At 34.0% G+C, this 21,351-nt stretch overlaps 1 protein-coding gene across 3 annotated transcripts in view; it reads left to right on the forward strand.

Moving 5' to 3' along the window:
- LOC106478904 (lysine-specific demethylase 5A-like) overlaps positions 1-21,351 on the forward strand; it is a 97,833-nt gene that overhangs the window by 33,893 nt on the left and 42,589 nt on the right. For all 3 annotated transcript variants that reach the window (XM_022382602.1, XM_013939482.2, XM_022382604.1), the window contains exons 9-18: positions 627-785; positions 1,121-1,240; positions 3,429-3,584; positions 4,065-4,157; positions 6,300-6,388; positions 8,543-8,705; positions 12,899-13,018; positions 13,494-13,688; positions 14,061-14,175; positions 20,897-20,963. In XM_022382602.1, the coding sequence (XP_022238310.1) occupies positions 627-785; positions 1,121-1,240; positions 3,429-3,584; positions 4,065-4,157; positions 6,300-6,388; positions 8,543-8,705; positions 12,899-13,018; positions 13,494-13,688; positions 14,061-14,175; positions 20,897-20,963 (1,277 nt within the window). The remainder of the gene's footprint in view (positions 1-626; positions 786-1,120; positions 1,241-3,428; positions 3,585-4,064; positions 4,158-6,299; positions 6,389-8,542; positions 8,706-12,898; positions 13,019-13,493; positions 13,689-14,060; positions 14,176-20,896; positions 20,964-21,351) is intronic.

Raw genomic sequence — 21,351 nt, forward strand, 5'->3', positions numbered from 1 at the left:
TATATTCTCGATGTCAGTGTATTGCACATGACGTTCAATAGTCTCAACATCAATGAATTATTACAAAACTTCCTACAACCATCTGCTTTTAACTCTTATTATAACAAAAATTATACAATAATCAAATTTTCACTCACAAAAATACATTAATCAATAATATCTAAACTAAACAGTCTTTTATATCATGACACATTGTATATATATATATATATTGCTAATAAGAATTCTCCTTAAAATCCTGCTAATATCTGTGTTTCTGATGTTAAATATTACAGGCTTAAAATATTTCAATTGTGAATAAAATAAATTATTTACCATCTGTGCCATGAAATCTATGATAATGATAAGGATTACCACATCATCAGCACAGTTTAATACAGTATATAGTATAAAAGACAGAAGTGACTGCTAGAGAAAGGTGAAATGAATGCAGTCTGTTACATGCATTTTGTTTTTATTTACATTATCAAAAATCCATTCATTTCCATTATTTAGTCATATTGGCCAGCAGGTAAAATAATTTATTTTATGGATAATTTTAATTTTAGATCATAAATAGTAGAGGAAGAAAACATTAGAAGATTCACTGTGTTTAAGGTTTGAGATTAATCTGTGCAATTTTACAGATTGATCTAATTGTGTGTCATGTATGTGGACGAGGAGATGCCGAAGCCAATATGTTACTGTGTGATGGATGTGATGACAGCTACCATAATTTCTGTCTTGTTCCACCTTTGCATGAAATACCTAAAGGAGACTGGAGGTGCCCACGCTGTGTTGCAGAGGTAGGGCTCTGCTCTTACTGATGATTGACTTTTTGGCATTACAAACTTCAAATATTACCAGTTTTATTTTGTGGATAGGTTGACATTTACACTGACAGTGATACTTATCTGTCTGTAGTGTTTTTAAGAACAAACCTGTTATATTGAAGTTGTTTATTAGATTACATCTTTTTTCTGTAATTTCTGGGCTAAGTTGTCAGTATTATGATATTATAGTGATGGATAAGCAAAAAAAAATAATTAAAAAACAAGACCTTTGTACAGAAATAAACATGAAAAACTATGTTATAATTCATTTCATGATAATAAAAGCTGAATTCTTCCTGTTGTTTTAGGAGGTGCAGAAGCCCCAAGAAGCATTTGGGTTTGAGCAAGCTAAGAAAGAGTACACCCTTCAGGAGTTTGGAGAAATGGCTGACCAGTTCAAGTCAGATTACTTTAATATGCCACCTCATGTAAGGAGGCTATATTATTGTAACTAACTTTGATTACTTTAATATGTCAGATTGTTTGAGGAAGCAGTGGCAGAGTGCCAGCTTTTTTGTGAGGTGGGGGGCAATTTTTAATACCTCCCCACTCTCTATGAAAAAGAAAATGCTTTCTTTAAAAGAAAGTAATTTACTTTTTTCTTTATCTGTCAATTTATTTATTTGACATCTGACCTTCAGTTGATTTTTCATCCTAAAGAAATTTGAAACAACATGCATTACATATAATAACAATGGTAATCAGAATAGTGAAACACCAACTGAGTCTTTGAAGGCCGAACTTTTAAGCAGAAACAACAAAGGTTGATGAGCTGTCAGTTTAGGAATGAAATTTGGAAATAGCTTGTGGTTATGATCTTTAACATATTACATTTATGATATTAAATATCTTTATTGATACTTCTTACTGGGATATAATTATAATAAGGCAAGATACTAGATGATAACTTGCTGAATTTTGTAACCCTGCCTTCCTGTCCACCATGTTATTGTGAGGAAAATACGTTATCCTTAAAAAGTAATTTGATTTACGGATTTGCTACGTGGATCTTTCAAGGGAAGTTCATCACCTGCATCAAAATAAAATAAATAAAAATGATTAGTATGTGTAAGTAGTGTTATAAAAAGATTTGAATATGGTAATAATTAATTAATAGGAGTCAGTTTATGGGGTTGTACAAGATGCAACCATGTAGAGATGATTAACTAAAACAAAATTTTTAAAAGAAGTACAAAAAGTAATACTTTGTAAACATTTTTCAGCCACAATAAAAAGTAAGTTTTTCTTCAAGTTAACTTTTTACCATGTAGTACTCTTTTTTTTGAAAGATTAATTTTTCTTTTGTGTAACTTATTATCCTTTCTGTTTGTGTGAGTTCTGTACTTCTAACAGGCTACTTTACATTAACAGCACAGTAATATTATCACACTGTACACCAGAAAAGTTTTCTTTATAGTTTAGTGGCACCATTTAAAACATTTGTAAAGCTTTTGAAGGACATTCCAAATTACTTTGCAGATACTTGAATATTTATAGCATTTTCAAGTTTTATTTGTAAATATTTATTCTACAAATTTTATTTTGAACTCATGTCCTTATGGGAGAGTTTAAAAATTATTAACATTCTTCTGTTTGAAGTCTGTTTTATCCCAAGAACTTTTTTGTGGCTACTATGTAGATGATATGAATTGAAAGCATACAATATGTAGACATATGATTTATTAGTGCAGGTTTATAATTGTATTAAGAAGACTGAATAATAAGGCTTTGTCTTGTACAGTTTATAAGAAACTCTCTATAGGTGTTAGAAATACAAATATGATATATATATATATATATATATACATACACACACAGACACACACACACACATACTTGATATTATCTAGTAAAGTTCTGTCATGCATTTAACTTGCTTCTAGCAACATCATTGATATAGATACATTAGGTTTGCTTTCAACACTACTTTATTTCTATTGAAAATAATGCTTTATTGCAGTTCTAGGCATAACCAAGCAGTAGCAAGTCTTATTCACCATTTCACACAGAACTTGCGAGAAGAACTTGAAGATCAGAGCTGAAGACCTAAAGCATGTCTGTTATATAATGTCATGCGATGAAAAAGTACTTGTAGGACCTATAAAAGTTTTTTTAATCTGTAAACATCGAGTAATTTTAACATAAAATATCTATGGAGATTTAACATACAATCTTCACGTTTGAAAAACAAATGACAGAGTATAGATTTTAAATATTTTATAATACTTTGTTTTATGATCATTTTTTGCATTGGATATCACAGTTTATAGAAGGTAATGACACTATTGTGTGCTTGCATCACAAATGTTTTCTTTATGGTCTAATATGTGTTTAATTATGTCACTACTTTACACATTTTTAAGTGTAGTTATTACTTATTTTGTGAAAAAAAATCTTAGTGTTTAATTCCAGTTGTAAGAATGTAAGAAATTGAGAATTTTTTGTCTTGTCAAAGCTGTAGGGTTCTTGTTTATGGTTGATGACAAACTTAGGAAGGCAATAGAGAAAGAAAAACCTTACTTTTTTATGGAGGGGGGGGTTGGGTTGAGTCATGAATTAAAGTATTAATTACAGAAGCAAATACCTCATGAAAAAACTTTTTTTTTTTTTTTACAGTTGGTTCCTACTTCATTGGTTGAGAAAGAGTTTTGGCGATTAGTTAGAGCAGTAAATGAAGATGTGTGTGTTGAATATGGTGCTGATATTCATACTATGGAGCATGGTTCTGGATTTCCTACAAAAACAAACAAATGTGCTTTACCAGGAGAAGAGGTGATTATATTTTGTTATAACAAACTTACTAATAGGGTTTGAACTTGTGCGTGAACTTTCATTTTGTCTATAAACACCACAAATAAAATAAGCAATGGCTCATCTTGTGTAGGAGTTGCTTATCAGTATCAAATTTCTTATTTTTTTATGAATTTATTCTACTTCTTTTAGGCCTGGCATGGCCAGATGGTTAGGGTCCTTGACTCGCAATCACGAGTTAGAATCCCTTTCCCACCAAACATGCTTGCCCTTTCAGCTGTGGACGTGTTATAATGTGACAGTCAATACCATTATTCATTGGTAAAAGAGTAGCCCAAGAGTTGGCAGTGGGTGGTGATGACTAGCTACTTTCCCTCTAGTCTCACACTACTAAATTAGGGATGGCTAATGCAGCTAGCCCTCGTGAAACATTGCGCACAATTCAAAACAAACCAAATCTTCTTCTTTCTTTATTTTTCTAAAACTTTTTTTATTTTCCAGGAATATATTAATTCTGGCTGGAACCTCAACAACCTTCCCATCCTAGAAAACTCTGTTTTGAAACACATTAATGCTGATATCAATGGAATGAAGGTAATAATTTTAGTTTTTTTTTCATTAATTGGTTAAACTTCACAACCACATAATTTTGTTACCATACATTTCATTTAAAGTATACACTACTGTATTGTTCAATCTCTTTTGAAATAAATCATTTAAAAATTCATTTTGCATAAACCTGAAAGGGAAGCAACTTACTATTAAATATTCATCCTAATGGAAGGAGTGTTTTAGTCTATCATTAATGTTATATTTTTCTTTTGTAGAAGTTATTTAACAGAAATTCATTTTCTGTACTAGTGCAACTTGGGAAACATTTTCATATAAATTATCCAAATAATTTTTACTGATCTAAAAGTTTTTACTACTTGTTTATATATGTACATTTGTTGATTTCAGTGCCATAGCTAAAATAATAATGAAATAGTTCTTAGACAATTAACATTTTTCAGTCACTATGCACTTCATTTATTGTTCTATGTTATCTTCGTTATGCCTGTAGTTCCTGCAGCACTTATTATCTGAAGAAGTGGAAGATGAGAATATTTTTTGATAACTGCTTTGCATACTCACGTAGAATTCCGGTGTTTTGATTATGGAAAGACATGCTTGTACAGTACATAAGGATCTCACGTTACAATCAAAGTATTTAAGACATAGGAGAAATTTAATAAGTAGTCACTAATTGCAAGAATGTTGATTCATTTCAGTCTACTCAACATTTCCTGTCAACAATTTTATTGGAAGGGACCTGTTGTATTTTTGAGTATACAAAATATAGAAAGTCTGTAATGTGAAATTTATTTAAATGAAGGTTTTTTTTCTGGATTTGCCAAGAGTAATATAAGTAATACTAGTGTAGTAAAAGAGACTGTGCCTTAGTTTCAGTTTCAATGATGTGAAAACATGCATTTTGAATTTTTTTTTGCACATTTTTTTCAATATTTCTTTCCAGACATCAAAGTTTGTTATTAGATGGTTATATATTAAATTTTTTTTCTACGTCACTGATGAAAATAATTAGACCTTGTATTAATCATAGTCCCATAATAAATAGGTTGTGCTAGTTGTATGTGAATTCCAAGCACTAATAAAACCTTACATTACTCTGCTCATCTTCTTCAGCTAGGTTTAACTAGTGTGAAACACCTGCCTATTGTACTTAATATTAATTTCTGATCAAAGCAAACTGCTTATATAGATGAGAACTAAATATTTATTCAATAATTAATAGAAGTAGTTTAATATAAAGTTTAGATAAACTATTAAAAAATAAGTTTCAGCACTTTCATGTTATCTCTCAAGTCCAACTTTTGGATGTAAAAGCACTCGCATAGCTTTTAAGGGAAAATCCAAGTTACTTCAGGACATAAGATGTCAAAAAGGGACTCAGCATAAAGTGGCAATCAGAGTTGTCATAATTTGACAAACTTCAGACTTTCCACAATTATTCTTCTGTTGCAACTTTTATTCAAATATACTTGTTCTTTAACAGCAGTTCTAAACTAATATTTATTTTATATGGTGAAACAGTAAAGCACATGTGATGTGTGATTCAACCATACTCCATTATTTATGTATTTTTCCTATTATTTTGAGAGTTGAATGATCTTTAACATTGTATGTTTTAGAGAATAATTTTTTATTTCAAGTAGACTATTCTTTTTCAGAAGTTGCTTTATTTTTACAAAGTGTATTTATTTTATCAAGAATGTGTAGTTCTTATTGACTTAACACAGGTTGCTGCTTTTTTATTTTTAAGATTAGTATTTATGACATACTTGATAATTTTAATTTCTATGGAAGATTATTGTTTGTTTACTCACCTATTTTGATCTCTGAAATACGAAATGCTTCTAATAGTTAAACTACGAAGCAGAATTTTGTCTTTTGAGATCCATCTTTTATCTTTTGTAAAGAATGATAAGTAATAACAATTCTTATCTTGGAAAATAAGTTTACTTTAAACTTCTAAACAAAAGATGAATAAATATGAGATGAAAATATCAATTACATCATTTGTAAAAGAACAAAAAACAAAAGTGAAAAACGTTTGAGGTACATCCAAGAGGATAATTTATTCTCTAACATTGATGATTCATAAACTGTAGAGAAGAAATATCAGCAAATAATTTAATACTTTATATAGCTTTTGAAAACACTTTGATTCAACAGATTCCGTGGGTCTATGTGGGGATGTGTTTTTCTACTTTCTGTTGGCACAATGAGGATCATTGGAGCTATTCGATCAACTACCTTCATTGGTAAGAAACAGAAGTAGTGTGAAATATACTATTTTGGTAAAAATCTCCATGTATGGTTTGATACTGGACTTCAAGAGGTCAAGAACATTTCATAAAATTTATGGAACATCAAGGAATCAAGAACATTGCTTAAAACTTATGGGACATGATTCAAGGGGTCAAGAACATTGCTTAAAATGTATGGGACATCAAGGGATCAAGAACATTAATTAAAACTTATGGGACATCAAGGTACAATAACATTTTTCTTAAGATGTACAGGACCTCAAGAGGTCATGAACATTACTTAAAACTTATGGGGCATAAAAAGGTAAAAAACATTGCTTAAAAGTTATGGGACATCAAGGGGTCAAGAACATTTCTTAAAACATATGAGGCACGAGGTGGTCGAAAACATTGCTTAAAACATACAAGACACCAAGGGGTCGAGAACATTACTTAAAACTTACGGGACACCAAGGGGTCAAGAACATTGTTTAAAACTTGCGGGACACCAAGGGGTCAAGAACATTGCTTAAAACTTATGGGATACCAAGTGGTCGAGAACATTGCTTAAAACGTACAAGACACCAAGGGGTCGAGAACATTGCTTACAACTTACGGGACACAAAGGGGTCGAGAACATTGCTTAAAAACGTTATGGGACACGAAGGGGTCGAGAACATTGCTTAAAACTTATGGGACATCAAGGGATCAAAACATTGCTTAAAACTTATGGGACATCAAGGGATCAAGAACATTGCTTAAAATGTACAAGACACCAAGGGGGTCAAGAACATTGCTTAAAACTTTGGGACATCAAGGGGGTCAAGAATATAGTTTAAAATGTATGGAGCATCAAGGGGTCAAGAACATTGCTTAAAACTGTATTCAAGATATAGCTGGTTTATATAAAAAGCAAAAATACACAGTTTTTGATGAACTTACCAGTATTTTGGAGTGGTCAGTGTTTCAGTATTCTGAGGTAATAAATTTTGTATTGCATGATTTGTATGATATAATTTGATTGCATCCTGCTTATATTTTGTTAAATCTTGAACATACCTAAATCAGAGGCAGTGTTTCAACTAAACAAATGAGGAATAACATTGACTTGTATAATTAAATATATGGATTCTATTTTCTCATAAATTCCTGTTTTATTATGAAGTCCCAAATGAAGAAAACCTAAAGACAAAAGATGTATTACTTTTCAATGATTGAACGTTTGCATGATATTGTCATGATGGAACAAGATAGCAGTAAAATCAATGTCTTAATTATTACATTTTATTTCAAGCATTCTTCTGGGTAACCATTCTTTTTATAGGCTTCATGTCAAAGCTTCAGCATATTTTTATAGCATGGTTGTCCAAAATGTCATTCAGATATAATAATGTTGGTTGAATATATTTTTTTGTAATAGTTTCCAGTGAGTTAATTTTGTTTTTTTCCTAAAAAAATCATGAATACTAAGGTTGAAAGTGATTTATTTAAAATGTTAAGATTATAAGCTTAGAAAGTAAATGTTAACTATTTTGAATCCCACAAGGATTTACTTGATATTACCCTCCTTTTTTTGTTTTAAAAGGATATTAGTGTTGTTGATAATAAATCTGAAATTGGTGGGCTTTGTAACTGAGTTTTTCATTTAACTTTTGTCATATTACATTTGTTTGGATAAAGTTTCTACATTTTGTAAAATAATTCATTTTATATTCTAAATCAGTTATATGACTCAAGGTTCAGTAACTGAGGGCAGAAATCTGTAAGATTATACAAACACTTACTAAGTAGGCAGCATTTAAAGTATTTTTTGTATTGTTACTTTAGATGATTAATCTACAAGTGTGACATCACCAAATTATACATGTCACATGTGAGATTCTGTTTAAATTATTAAATTATTATTTTCTTTTTTTGTATAACTGTTATTGTATATAGATTTAGATAAATACTTATTTTTATGATTTTGGAAAGTTTTGAAAAGAATCTACAGTCAAGAAGAAAATGGGTTAAAATTGAAATTCATCTGATGAGGCTAGATTTTCTTTCTTTTCTTTGGCTGTCTTCTCATCTTTTGAATATCTTATTTCTTAGTTGATATTAAATTGAATGTAATAAATACATCTATTACAGCACCTGTGACTTTATTATGTTTAATTTTGAAACCAGGGGAGAACCGAAGACGTGGTACGGTGTACCAGGAGATAAAGCTGAAGATTTTGAAAGTGCTATGAAAAGTGCTGCTCCTGAACTCTTTGAAACTCAGCCAGATCTACTTCACCAACTTGTTACTATCATGAACCCAAATATTCTCATGTCTTCAAAGGTTCCTGTAAGTTTTATTGAATGAAATTGTTACACTTATATTCTGTGGATCCAATGTTGTCAGGTAGAGGATTGTTACACTTGCATTCTGTGGATCCAATGTTGTCAGGTAGAGAATTGTTACACTTGCATTCTGTGGATCCATTGTTGTCAGGTAGAGAATTGTTACACTTGCATTCTGTGGATCCAATGTTGTCAGGTAGAGGATTGTTACACTTATATTCTGTGAATCCAATGTTGTCAGGTAGAGGCTTGTTACACTTACATTCTGTGGATCCAATGTTGTCAGGTAGAGAATTGTTACACTTGCATTCTGTGGATCCAATGTTGTCAGGTAGAGAATTGTTACACTTATATTCTGTGAATCCAATGTTGTCAGGTAGAGGCTTGTTACACTTACATTCTGTGGATCCAATGTTGTCAGGTAGAGGATTGTTACACTTGCATTCTGTGGATCCAATGTTGTCAGGTAGAGGCTTGTTACACTTGCATTCTGTGGATCCAATGTTGTCAGGTAGAGGATTGTTACACTTGCATTCTGTGGATCCAATGTTGTCAGGTAGAGGATTGTTACACTTGCATTCTGTGGATTCAGTGTTGTCAGGTAGAGAATTGTTACACTTACATTCTGTGGATCCAGCATTGTCAGGTAGAGGCTTCTTAACACTGTTATGAGTATAGTTAGCTGCAGCTATTGGTCAGTGAGAAAGAAAAGATATTGAATCTAGTAGTTTAAGTTAAATAGCAGTATTTAGCTGGATCTAATATACTCCAATGTAAGAATTGTTAGTTTGAAAATTTAGATTTTGGAAATTGTTACAATTATTTCCTGTACACTATTTATTTACATATTTATATATTAACACACGTATAAATGCCTATATGTCGTATTTTCTGAGTTCACATTATGCTCAGTTCCTAACATCTTTTACACAAAAACTATGTTTGTTTATCATGCTACTGTGACTATCCTAAGGGTCAAGGTATAATGGACAAAAAAAAAGTTGTACTTTTGTATTTATCTATCTACCTATACATCTGTTTATAGTATCTATTCTCCTATCTGTGTACAATTACCCTCATGTACTTGATAACAATTTTCCAAATGTTAGTCATAAATAGTTAAATTTTGTAAATACTTCTCTAGATTAGTTGTCGATTACCCTCGACCCTGGAGGGGTGTGTGTGTGGGTGGGGGGGGGGGTAAGGGGTATTGCAATTTGGTGTGTGTGTGTGTATGTGTCTGTCTGTCTGTCTGTGTTTCCATGAGTATATCTTGAAAATCAATTGACTGATGTATACAAAAATTTTACACAAGATGGGAAGTCGGCATGGGACAGTCCTCTCCAAATTTGATCCATATCTGGATTCTGGATCACTTTGAAGCATTTGTTATAATGGGGAGACTGAGCATTTTTGTGGTTTTGGGTTAATAACTCTAATGTGTGATCAGATTTGTACCAAATTTCATTGGCATATCAAGGTTGAGACTCATCACACTATAAAAAAACGATCTGGATAATTGATCATTCTGGATCTGAGTTTTTGAAGGCCAAATTTGATGTTATCCAATATAAGTATGTAATCTCGAAAAGGAGCTGCTGAGTGAGGGTATGCAATCTTTGTGGTTGATCTTGTTTTCTTGTTCATATACTTGAAGGATTATATCTATTTTAGAGATATAGCTGTTTAAAAATTAATTGTTACTAGTACAGAAGTTGTTTTAAGTTTTTCAGGATATAACTTGTGTATTAACAGTTATTTGTGTAAGTACGTTAAATTGGGAGTTTTAGGCAATAGGTAAGGACCAAAAGCTGGATCCAAATTAGCTTTAAATGAAAACCTGAAATGTCTATGTTAGATATTGATTTATTAAATCTACTTTCAAAATCCTTGAGAAATACTATAAGTACTCAAAGTTGGATTATATAATTTTATGTTAGTTGAGGGTTGGGATCTTTATATCAGATTTATCGGTATTTACAATGATTTTTTCTTGTATATACGTGTACACTATGCTACCAAAAATGCTCACCATGAGCTAATAAAAGATCTGTTCTTACTCAATTTGCATATGCATTTTATGTTGCAATGAGTTGAGGAATAAATGAAAGTCAGCAGCTGCCATAGGCAGCAAGTTTGAAGGAAGATAACTGAATTGTGGAATAAATGAAAGTTAGCTGCCATAGACAGCAAGTTTGAAGGAAGATGACTGAATTGTGGAATAAATGAAAGACAGCAGCTGCCATAGACAGCAAGTTTAGCTGACTTTCATTTATTCCACAATTCAGTCATCTTCCTTCAAACTTGCTGCCTATGGCAGCTGCTGACTTTCATTTATTCCACAATTCAGTCATCTTCCTTCGCTGCCATAGACAGCAAGTTTGAAGGAAGATGACTGAATTGTGGAATTAATGAAGGGCAGCAGCTGCCATAGACAACAAGTTTGAAGGAAGATGACTGACTTGTGGAATTAATAAAAGTATTTAACTACCACAGCCAACCAGTTCAAATGATGATGATACAAACTCATAGATCTTCAAACAGGAATCTTTTTTTTTTAATACAACAGTAGAGATTTGAATGTCCAAGGTATTTCAGCTCATCTGCTGTTACACATATCCAGTGTGAGTAATGTGCTTGAGAAATGGAAGACCAATGACCATGCTAATGTGAAAATTTGGCCTAGCTGCTCAAAATTAGTCACCTTTCAATCCATTTCACCCAAAGTTTAAATGAGAGCCAATGACCATGCTGATGTGAAAATTTGGCCTAGCTGCTCAAAACTAGTCACTCCTCAATCAAATTCACCCAAGGTTTAAATGAGAGCCAATGACCATGCTAATGTGAAAATTTGGCTAGCTGCTCAAAATTAGTCACTCCTCAATCCATTTCACCCAAGGTTTAAATGAGAGCTCAGGACTGCAAGTCATCACATCTGTTGTATTTAGGAAGTTCTAAGAACTTATGAGTTAAAGCAAAGAAGAAGTGGTAATATGTTATCTACACTCTGTCTAGTATATACAGTGCCAACTATCTTTTTGCCCAACACCAGGGCACATCAGGCCATTTGGGATAAGACAGATACAGAGTGGTTGTGATGCTATTTATATTATCAAATTGCATGAACAAGGACTATTATGGTGTGAAATAGATTAAGTTGAAGTGTGATTTTTACAAATCACAATTAGGTAAGGATTAATAACTTCATGATGTCAAAATGTCACAATTGGGCCTCCTAATAGGATCCACTCGATATACTTTGGAAAGTAACTCAGTGGGTGTAAACACAGTGTTACATAAACTAAGTTGAATTGTTAGTGCATAATTGTGTGAAAAATGCCAAAATGTGCTAAATTGCAAGATTTTGAAAAAAGAGGAGTTACTAACTGTTGAAAATGTGGAAAATCAATATGTGAAATACTTGTGGAGCTTGGGCACTTTGGATCTACTGTACCAAAGACCATTTCACAGTACTTGGCACTTGATATTTTGTGAAGTAATGACAGTTTTTCCATCAATTTTAAAAGTGGTTGAATACAGATCTGGAGAGATTCAGGTGAACAATTCAACGATGATTGTATGTCAAGTGTGAAGGAATATAGTGGTGGCATTATGGTGTGGGATTTTTTAATATTATAAATCAGGCATGGAATCTAGCTATACAGCTTTTACAGATTTAGTTGTCTATAGAAATCAAGATATTGTTGTAAATGACCACATTTTAGGAGCATTAATGGAGTTCTTTTTTTGTCAGCAGGCTAATGTGTTGTTCTGACACGATAATGCTTCCTGCATTGAAATATGCATGACTTATGTCTGGTTACAAAATAACAATATTAGTCTTTTGTAATAGCTTGTTTAGAACCTGTATCTAATTATTTTGGAATCATCTTGAAAGGTTAATTCAAAATGTTAGAATACAACCTTCCAGTGATCATGGAATAGCAGTGCTTTGGAAACATGGAAATCAGCTGTATTGGGCACCTGGCAGAAAATTGCTGAATAATAACAGTTATTTGTACCAAAGGTAGTGAAAAACCATACAAGATGACTATTACATGTCTAGCTAGCTTCATCAGTGTATAGATGTTGAACATTGGAAGGTCATTAGAAACATTGTGGTTATTTATTAAAACACAAACATGTTTTAATAAATTTATTTTACTCTAGTTTTTTTTGTATTATTTGTTTACTTAGATTTATAGGATGGATCAGCAAGCTGGGGAGTTCATGCTTACATTTCCACGCTCCTATCATGCTGGATTTAATCAAGGCTATAATTTTGCAGAAGCTGTAAATTTTTGTCCAGCTGACTGGGTAAGTTTTTTTCACTTTCAAGTTAAGTATGTATAGAAGATGAAAATCAGAATATACTGCTAGTTTTTCTTCACTAGAAAGCATTATTTGGCCTTTATTGTGGCTGCTTTCACTAACAGTATCCTCTATTAAGCATTTTGAAAGATGCCCTATACCAACACTCCTGATGTTTTGCAACACAATGTGGAAAGTGTGTTTTAATGATCAGTGTTATTCTTCACTAGTACCTGTAAGCACTATGTACTTAAGGGTTGTAACTGACATGTTAATGGATTAGGTTTAACACATTATTAGCAATCTAGTCATGATGCTTTCACTTGTTTCAATAGTTGATGTGTCTTCAGTGTCAGAATAATAACCCATAGAACTATTAGATTGAAAACTATGAAGCATGAGCAATATTCACTTCATTTGGATCTCGGTTGTTACCCTGACATCTAATTGTTTCTGTAAAATATATTTTTAACTTTCACAGCTGTCGATTGGACGTGAGTGTATCTCCCATTACAGTCTCCTGCATCGTTTTTGTGTGTTTTCTCATGATGAACTAATTTGCAAGATGGCAGCAGATCCTGACAGTTTAGAAATAAGTATTGCTACTGCCACATTCCAGGATATGAAGGAGATGGTAGAAAGTGAGAAGGAGTTAAGAAAGTGTCTTCTTGAATGGGTGGGTTTTCTTTGGAAAGAACAATTTGCAGAAAACATAATACACATGATCATTTTTAAACTTAACCAGATGTCAAATAATGTGAATATTAAAATTGTGTGTTTATTGATTATTTTAGATGTAAAATAGTATAAATAATGAAATGTATTGTGTGATTAAGTTATGTTTCATTGAATCTTTTTAATGCGAACTGTGATCTGTTTACACACACTTAAGTATTAATGTTTTAATGCATTTTCTTTTATAATGACTAAGATGAAAAAAAGTATTGAAACACTCCAATGAACAAGTGAACGTTTGATTAAATGAGAAAAATGTTATAAGAATATGTATGAAGATGCTAAAAAATTACTGAAAAATGTCACTTGTCAGGGTGTGACTGAAGCAGATCGTGAGGCATTTGAACTTCTAGCAGATGATGAACGTCAATGTGATTTCTGTAAAACCACATGTTTCCTCTCTGCTGTTACCTGTTCATGTGATAGCAGTAAGTTCTGAATTTGGATAATCTTTCATGCGTGCATATAGACTTCTTGCAATTAATATTGCTGTATATTTGGAGAAACTGATCAAAACACATGCACTTTGCTAATTATGAGTAAGTGTTATTGAAGAATAAAGCAAAGCTTTAACATTCATGTAATTTATAGGCTTAATAGAAAGATTCATTTCTTAGTTAACTGATAACATTTTATACTGCTCTTTTCTGTAAATTTTAATATAATGCTTTTTTAATAACCATCAGGATAAAGGATCAGGCAGATGTATGTGTGTGTGAAACTGAGAGTACAAAAGGTTGTTTTGATAAGAAATTATCATTGACTTTAGGAAGTTTACATATAGATAGATTTTATGCAGACACAAATTTCCAACAGCATAAAGTATATGAGTATTAATAAAATTGTAACTTCAAAGATGTAGTTACTTTCATTAAAATGTTCTAAGTACTCAAAACTAAACATACTTACTAAAGGTAGTTTCTGTATAGTACTTTTAAAAGGAGAAAATTATGGGCATGGACTTACCTGTTGAGACTTTTTCTCTGAACTTTTTTGTTTCAGTAGCCTTGGGATCACTGATTATACTGACTGACTCTGACAGACTCATTTGACCATCAACTCAACTTCCTGTTTACCAAAAAAAACACTTATTCCATTTTATTTTGCTTATCAAAATACCTTTTGAAATGAGTCAAGTATGTACTATCCAGTATCTAGCTATAACATTTTGACCATGTTAGCAGTTCATAGCTAATTTATTGTTTAGGTCCTCCAGCTTTCACTGTAACAGTAGTGTTTTGACTCATAAATCACATACTCAAAATGGTAAGTCAGGTCCCAAAACACACTTACCTCGTCTCACACTTTAGCTTTATCTCAATGAAAGTTCCCTTCTTTGCTCATCTAAGCATTGGTATGAACACTACCTTGCTTATTCCAGTCTTTATATCCCACTATATTGCCCTTAGTGATTATAATCTTGTGACTCTCTCCACCTACATCAATGCGCCCTCTATACCCAATCCATATATAAGCTCTTCGTTATTCTTTGTTATTTACTTTTTCTCAATGGCAGAAATTATGAAGATGGTCTTACATGTTTACAGCTAGTTTCTCTTCATTGCTTATACTACATTTGCAATGTTTTCTTTTGAATTATCTTAGATGTTTTCGTGGGGCTTGAGTTGGAGACATTTTCTAAATATGAAGACTCATGTTCACTTCTCAGACGCAGAACCATCTGATGCCCCTCCTCTACCACTTCACAATTCTAATATTACCCATGCATTGGAGAGGTGGGGGTGGGAGACCACTTTCGTGAAGGACATACAGTTCCTTATATACAGAGGTTAGACACTTTACTTCCTGTTTGGGGCTCTAGACAAGATGCCATTGTTCAACTTAAACAATCACAGTTTTCCAGAATTTGTCTGTCACTTACAACTGTTTTCCATTTTTTATAATCTTTGCAGTTGTTGTCTGAGGCCTTTCATTGATTGACTTCCACTTTGGTTATGTTATAAGCTTATGCTTCCTCCTTGGTATCTTGGTTGGTTTGTTGCTAAGATCTTTTAGAGAGAGAGATGCCTTACTGGAGGGAGTTTGCCATCCTGCATTGACCCCTAGGGATCTGAGAGAAGCTCCTTTTCTCAGTCTGCTTTGCAGGAATTCCAGAATCCATTGAATCTTGATTAGATGAGGCTTGCCTCCATTCTTCATTTTCTACGTTGGCTTCTTGACACTCCCAAAGTTCTTCTACTGGATGGTTTACTTTATTTTCTATTTATGTTCCCAGACCTCCTGCTTCAATGGCATGATCCATTGGAACATGAGTGTGATTTCGACCTTACTAGTGGGGATTCTCCTCCAGGGTAGAGTGCAGATTTTGGTATTAGCAACTTCCTTATGGGGTCGAGTCCTGTGGGGTCTCATCTCAGAGGATGCATGTCTGTATGGGAGACATTCATTACAGATCAGCAGGTCATTCAACTTCTGAGAAGGGGATTGGGCCTTCAGTCCATGTCTTCTCCTCCTCTGTCTCTCATATCAGTTGGCTTTCCACTTTCCAAAGACCCACTTACATTCAATCGTTGAGCACAAGCTGTCCAGGATTTTCTGCATATAGGCCATAAAGCTCATCACATCCTCACTCGAGGGCTTTTATTCTTGGCTGTTTGTAGTACTGAGAAAGACAGACAAGTGGTGACCAGTCATCAACTTTTCATGTCTCCAGCACTTCCTCCAACCTCTTCAGTTTACAATGGAGTCATTACTTTCCCTTCAGTGACCCATACTAAGGATGACAAAATTTGATGTCATAGTCAGGTTTTTCAGTTTTGTGCTCTACCACTTGGCCTCACTTCTACTCTATATGTTGTTTACATCAGATAGTAAGAGCTTTTTTTTGTGTTATCTTCACCCCTTAGCATTCACACTCACCATTACATGGATGACTGGCTTCTTCTTGCCCCTTCCTACTATTTTGCAGAACTACACACCTAAACTCTGGTATCAGAAGCTGGTATCAAAAAAGTAGTAGTCTATTCTTACTCCCACACTGTACCTCATACATTTAGGGGTGCTTTTAATTCCAGTCTTAGCTGGGGCCAAATGTCTCCTCTACTTATTCAGGCCACTGAACAGGTGGTTCTTCTCCACCAGCATGCACAATTCTATTTTTTTTGGGGGATGTGAGCATCCTTGATATAACTCATTCCTTTAGGTTGGGCTCACATGAGGGACCTTCAGTGGTTGTTATGGGACAGTGGAGCATTTGCACAGATATGCTGGATCTCAGCTGGTAGTTGAACAGAAATAACCCAGCTGTAGGTGTGTTTACCACCTCAATGGCCATAGATACATATGTGCACAGATGTTTCTCTTCAGGGCTGGAGTTTTTGTATAGACATATAATTCAAGGAACATTGGACAGTAGAGGAAGCTTCTCTTCACATCAATCTCATAGAATCTTTAGCTTTTCAGTGAGCTATGACTCAGTGTCTCAAATTGTTGCAAGGAAGGTGGTAATGCTTTATTTGGATGATTCCACAGTAGTCTCATCCTTTTCAAAGCAAGGGGCACTCACTCCAGTGTTTATTGTTTTTGAACAGTGGATCTTCTTCTTTGGGCACACAAACACTAGATTGTTTTCCTTGCTTGTCATGTTCATGGGGTAATTAATCTAATGGCTGACCAATTTTCTCTTCCCAACAGAGATCTTCCCACAGAATGAATGCTCCTTCCTCAAGTTTTTTGTTGGATTTACTCTTGTTTTGAAACACCACAGCTTGAGGCTTTCACCATGCATTGGAATGCTCAGCTCCCATTCTTCTGATCTATAGTACCTCATCCTCTAGCTTTGGGAGTAGAGGCTCTCAGCCAGGATTGGATGGGTCTCCATCTTTATGCATTCTCTCAGATTCATCTGCTGTCCAAGGTTCTGGCCCTGATTCTCTTGAAGTCCGGGTCAAGTTCTTCTGGTGGCACCATATTGGCCAGGTCAGCCCTGGTTTCCACTTCTCCAGCATCTTCAGGAGTGTTACCTTCTTTCCCATTCTCTCTGGTCCTCTCTTACTTCAACCTTGATCGGACATTTTTCATCCAGCAATTGGTATTATTTAACTTTTCGCATGGCTTTTATGAGGTTCATCATACGTCATCAGGGATTTACATGTTGAGTGGTGTACTTATCAATACATTCCATTTGGCATTCTTCTTTGAATTTTATCAAAGGAAATGGTTTACTTATCATCAGTGCTCTCTCAGACATAAGTGTAATCTTTCATGTCTCACTATGCAACATGTCTTCAAATTTTTGACATGGTCGTTTGTCAAAGGTTTGGCAATCTTGGCTGTTGGCCTATATGAGGATGCCTTATAAGCTCATTTTTATTTTTCTATGCAAAGAAAAGTTTTTGAATTCTCAGCTTTGTCATTACTTTTTAAATCATTTTGGGTTATCCATCCTTGTCATCCTTACGAGGTTCCTGACTTGGATATCTTGGTTCTCCATGCAGTATCATGTCCACCTTTTGAACCTTTGGGGTCATGTTCAATATGTCATCTTTCACTTAAAACATGTTTTCTTTTGTTATTAGCTAGTGGGGTCAAAGTTCAGTTGTGTTTGCATTCCATGTTTACAGGATACTGTACCATTCCAACTATGTTCTGTTTTATCTAGACAAGGTTCTTTCTACCTAAAATTGCACCAGGTAGGGAAGGAGATAAGGTTTTCTTTCCTATTCATCTTCCCTCCATTTCCCATTTTTCTCTCCATTTCCCAGTTATACAACCCTTCAGATCCAGATCATCTTTTATGCTACCCTATTCAGGCTCTCTGATGTTACGTGACATGCATTGAAGCATTTCAGGGATCATGTCACAGGTTATTTATTCATCAGGATCCTTCTGTTTCATGTGACTTTTCGTCATTCTCGTTTGGATCCCACTCAGTGGTGAGTTTTGCTTGATCCAGGTATGCTTTTACTAATCCGCATTAGACTAATAACTAAATTCCTGGTAGCAACAGGCTCTATTGAGATGGGGGTGTTCCATGAGACCACTTTGTAGCGTTCCTGGTGGTCAACAATTATTTGATATAGAATATCACATACAATGAGTAAAGCATAAAGTGACTTTGCCCATCCCTGCTAACTCCTGGATTGAACAAATCAGGATTGGTTTTCTTTTCAAAATAGAGAACATGGTTCACCTATTGCACTGTCTATGGAGCATCATTCCTCAGGATTCTCCAGTGTGAGTCCCCCCCCTCTCTTATAATGGAGCAAGGGAGTCCTTACAACTTTGTTTCCAGTTGATGGAATGGTGGACAGAGGTCTATTCCTCCTGAGTTATGTTTGTATTCTTTATTTCACTCAAGGAGAAGAGGGCAAAGCTGGTTACCCTCCCATCTTTAATCCTGGATGGTTTTCCCAGATTTTGGGTGGGGAACCAGTCCAGCCTATGCAGGAGCCTCCTCGTAATTCTGGTTCAGAGATGACATTTCGCTATCTCGTCGTGGGAGTGTGGCCCTTCTTTTTGGTCATTCTCTTACTTTTCATGGTCGTGGAAAAGGGCCCTCGACTCCTCGTCATTCTGCATGCAGATCATCACATCCATGAGCTTTTGGTTAAAGTTGATTTGTTCCACATCCTCTCTGTAATTCTATGGGGTAGGAGGTGTTACCTTGCCTCCCAGGTGGAGGAGTTAAGATTTTGGTTTGTAATCCCAGGACAGATGATCTCTATTTCTTCAAGTTGTGTGAGGTGTGAATTGGCTTCCTAATTCAGACTTCAGTTTGTTGCATTCTGAGCTTCAAGTTTGGGGGAAGACTTGTCCGGCTGGATGTTGTTTGCTTACCGTTCGTAATTCCAGTGGCTCGCATGCAACATCGTGTAACTTTCAGGTTGGGTTTCTTTCATATCATATTGCAGTCCCCATGCCCTAGCCACTACCTTTTGGATCTAGCTTTGTGTCCACAGCACTATAATAACAACAACGATATGTGGAACCTTGTTTGTGTGGTCGTGGCCTGGACGAATCTCATAATAATGAACAATGTTCACTCTGTAGCTGGTTGGCATTTATTGCCCACGTTTAGATTTTACTTTCTCTAGCAGAAGAGCATACTAGAACTAGTGCAGATCCCCACTAGTGTGTTTTATTATATCTCGATTTTCCACACCTGTTTTTCTACGTAGACACTTTCTGTGTGGATCCTGTCCTCTCCGGCCACTCCACCTGATCAATGTGGGATTCTAGCTAAAGTGTGAGTGGAGGTAAGTGTATTTCAGAAGCTTACATTTTCCTATACCGTAAATGTATTTCCGATAATACTTATCTTTTCTCACACTATCCCGCCCTTCCTCTCCATGATAGCTGGTGTTCAGATCTGATAATCTTGCCAGTCTTGAAAAAGTGAATAAAGAAGAATAACAGGGAACTTGTATATGGATCGAGTATAGAGGGCGCATTGATGAAGGTGGAGAGAGATTAAAATCGTTAGGGTCAATATAGTGGGGTATGAAGACTGGAGCAAATGAGGTAGAATTCATACCATTGCTGAGATGGGTAAACAGTAGAACCTTTCATCGGAATAAAGGTAAAGTGTGAGGGGAGGTAAGTATTATCAGAAATACAGTTTTGGTATAGGAAAATGTAAACTTTCATGTCAAAACTTTGGGTAGTTTTGATAAAAGTTCCTCATATCATCACCAATATTTGAATGAACTCAAAGGTATCGAGAAAAAAGCTTGCAGTTGTTTGAAGTAATGAAAGGAGAAACCGTATTATATTTTATTTTCCTTCTTATTCATGAAACAACTTTCATCCATTCTGCCTTACTTTTAAGTAAATCAAAAATATAGTTAGTTCTTATGAAAGTACTTGCACAAAATAATTACAGATATTAACAAAATTTATTGAATTTTGTGCTTTAGAAATTTGACTTTATAAAAGTTATCCAATATTTTAAGGATTAAGGATTTTCATTTGTATTTCTTGTTTGAGCTGTAAATGTTATGCACAGGAAGAAAAAAAGGGGAAGAATGGTAGAAGAAAATTGAAGGAGTAAAGCAATCATGACAGTTTGTTGAATATAATTTAGGAGAATCTTTATGTATTTAAAGAATGAGGAATTTTAATGGATGTATTTGTATGGTATCACTCTTCTTTAAAAACATATTATTTTATCTTTTTTTTTTCTTCCAGGTAAACTAGTCTGTATCAATCACAAAGAAAAATTGTGCTCCTGTCCACCAAGCAAACACTGTTTAAGGTATTGTTATATTTTATATTTATGGCTTTTTCCTCATATTTATGTGGTAGACTTATATTGTCATATATGTTTGATCAGATTTATTGTATTTAGGGTATACATGAAAGTCCAAATTATACATTTTAGTTTTTTCACTAAAATAACATTATCAAGGAATTTTTGATGTGAATTTTTAAGAAAGAAAAAAGTTTTAAGAATAACTTTGATGTGAAAAATTTTATTTATGTACTGAAAGTTATTAGTTTATCCATATATAATACAAGCTTTGTTATCTGACATCTTTATGTGAGGTCGCCAAGAAATTAATGTCACTTTTTTTAGATGAAAAAAACCCAAACAACTTGTATATCAAAACAAAACATTTATTAAATGAAATAGTCTCCATCCT

The sequence above is a fragment of the Limulus polyphemus genome, unplaced genomic scaffold (genome assembly GCF_000517525.1).
Source record: "Limulus polyphemus unplaced genomic scaffold, Limulus_polyphemus-2.1.2 Scaffold261, whole genome shotgun sequence".
Taxonomy (NCBI): Eukaryota; Metazoa; Arthropoda; class Merostomata; order Xiphosura; family Limulidae; genus Limulus; species Limulus polyphemus.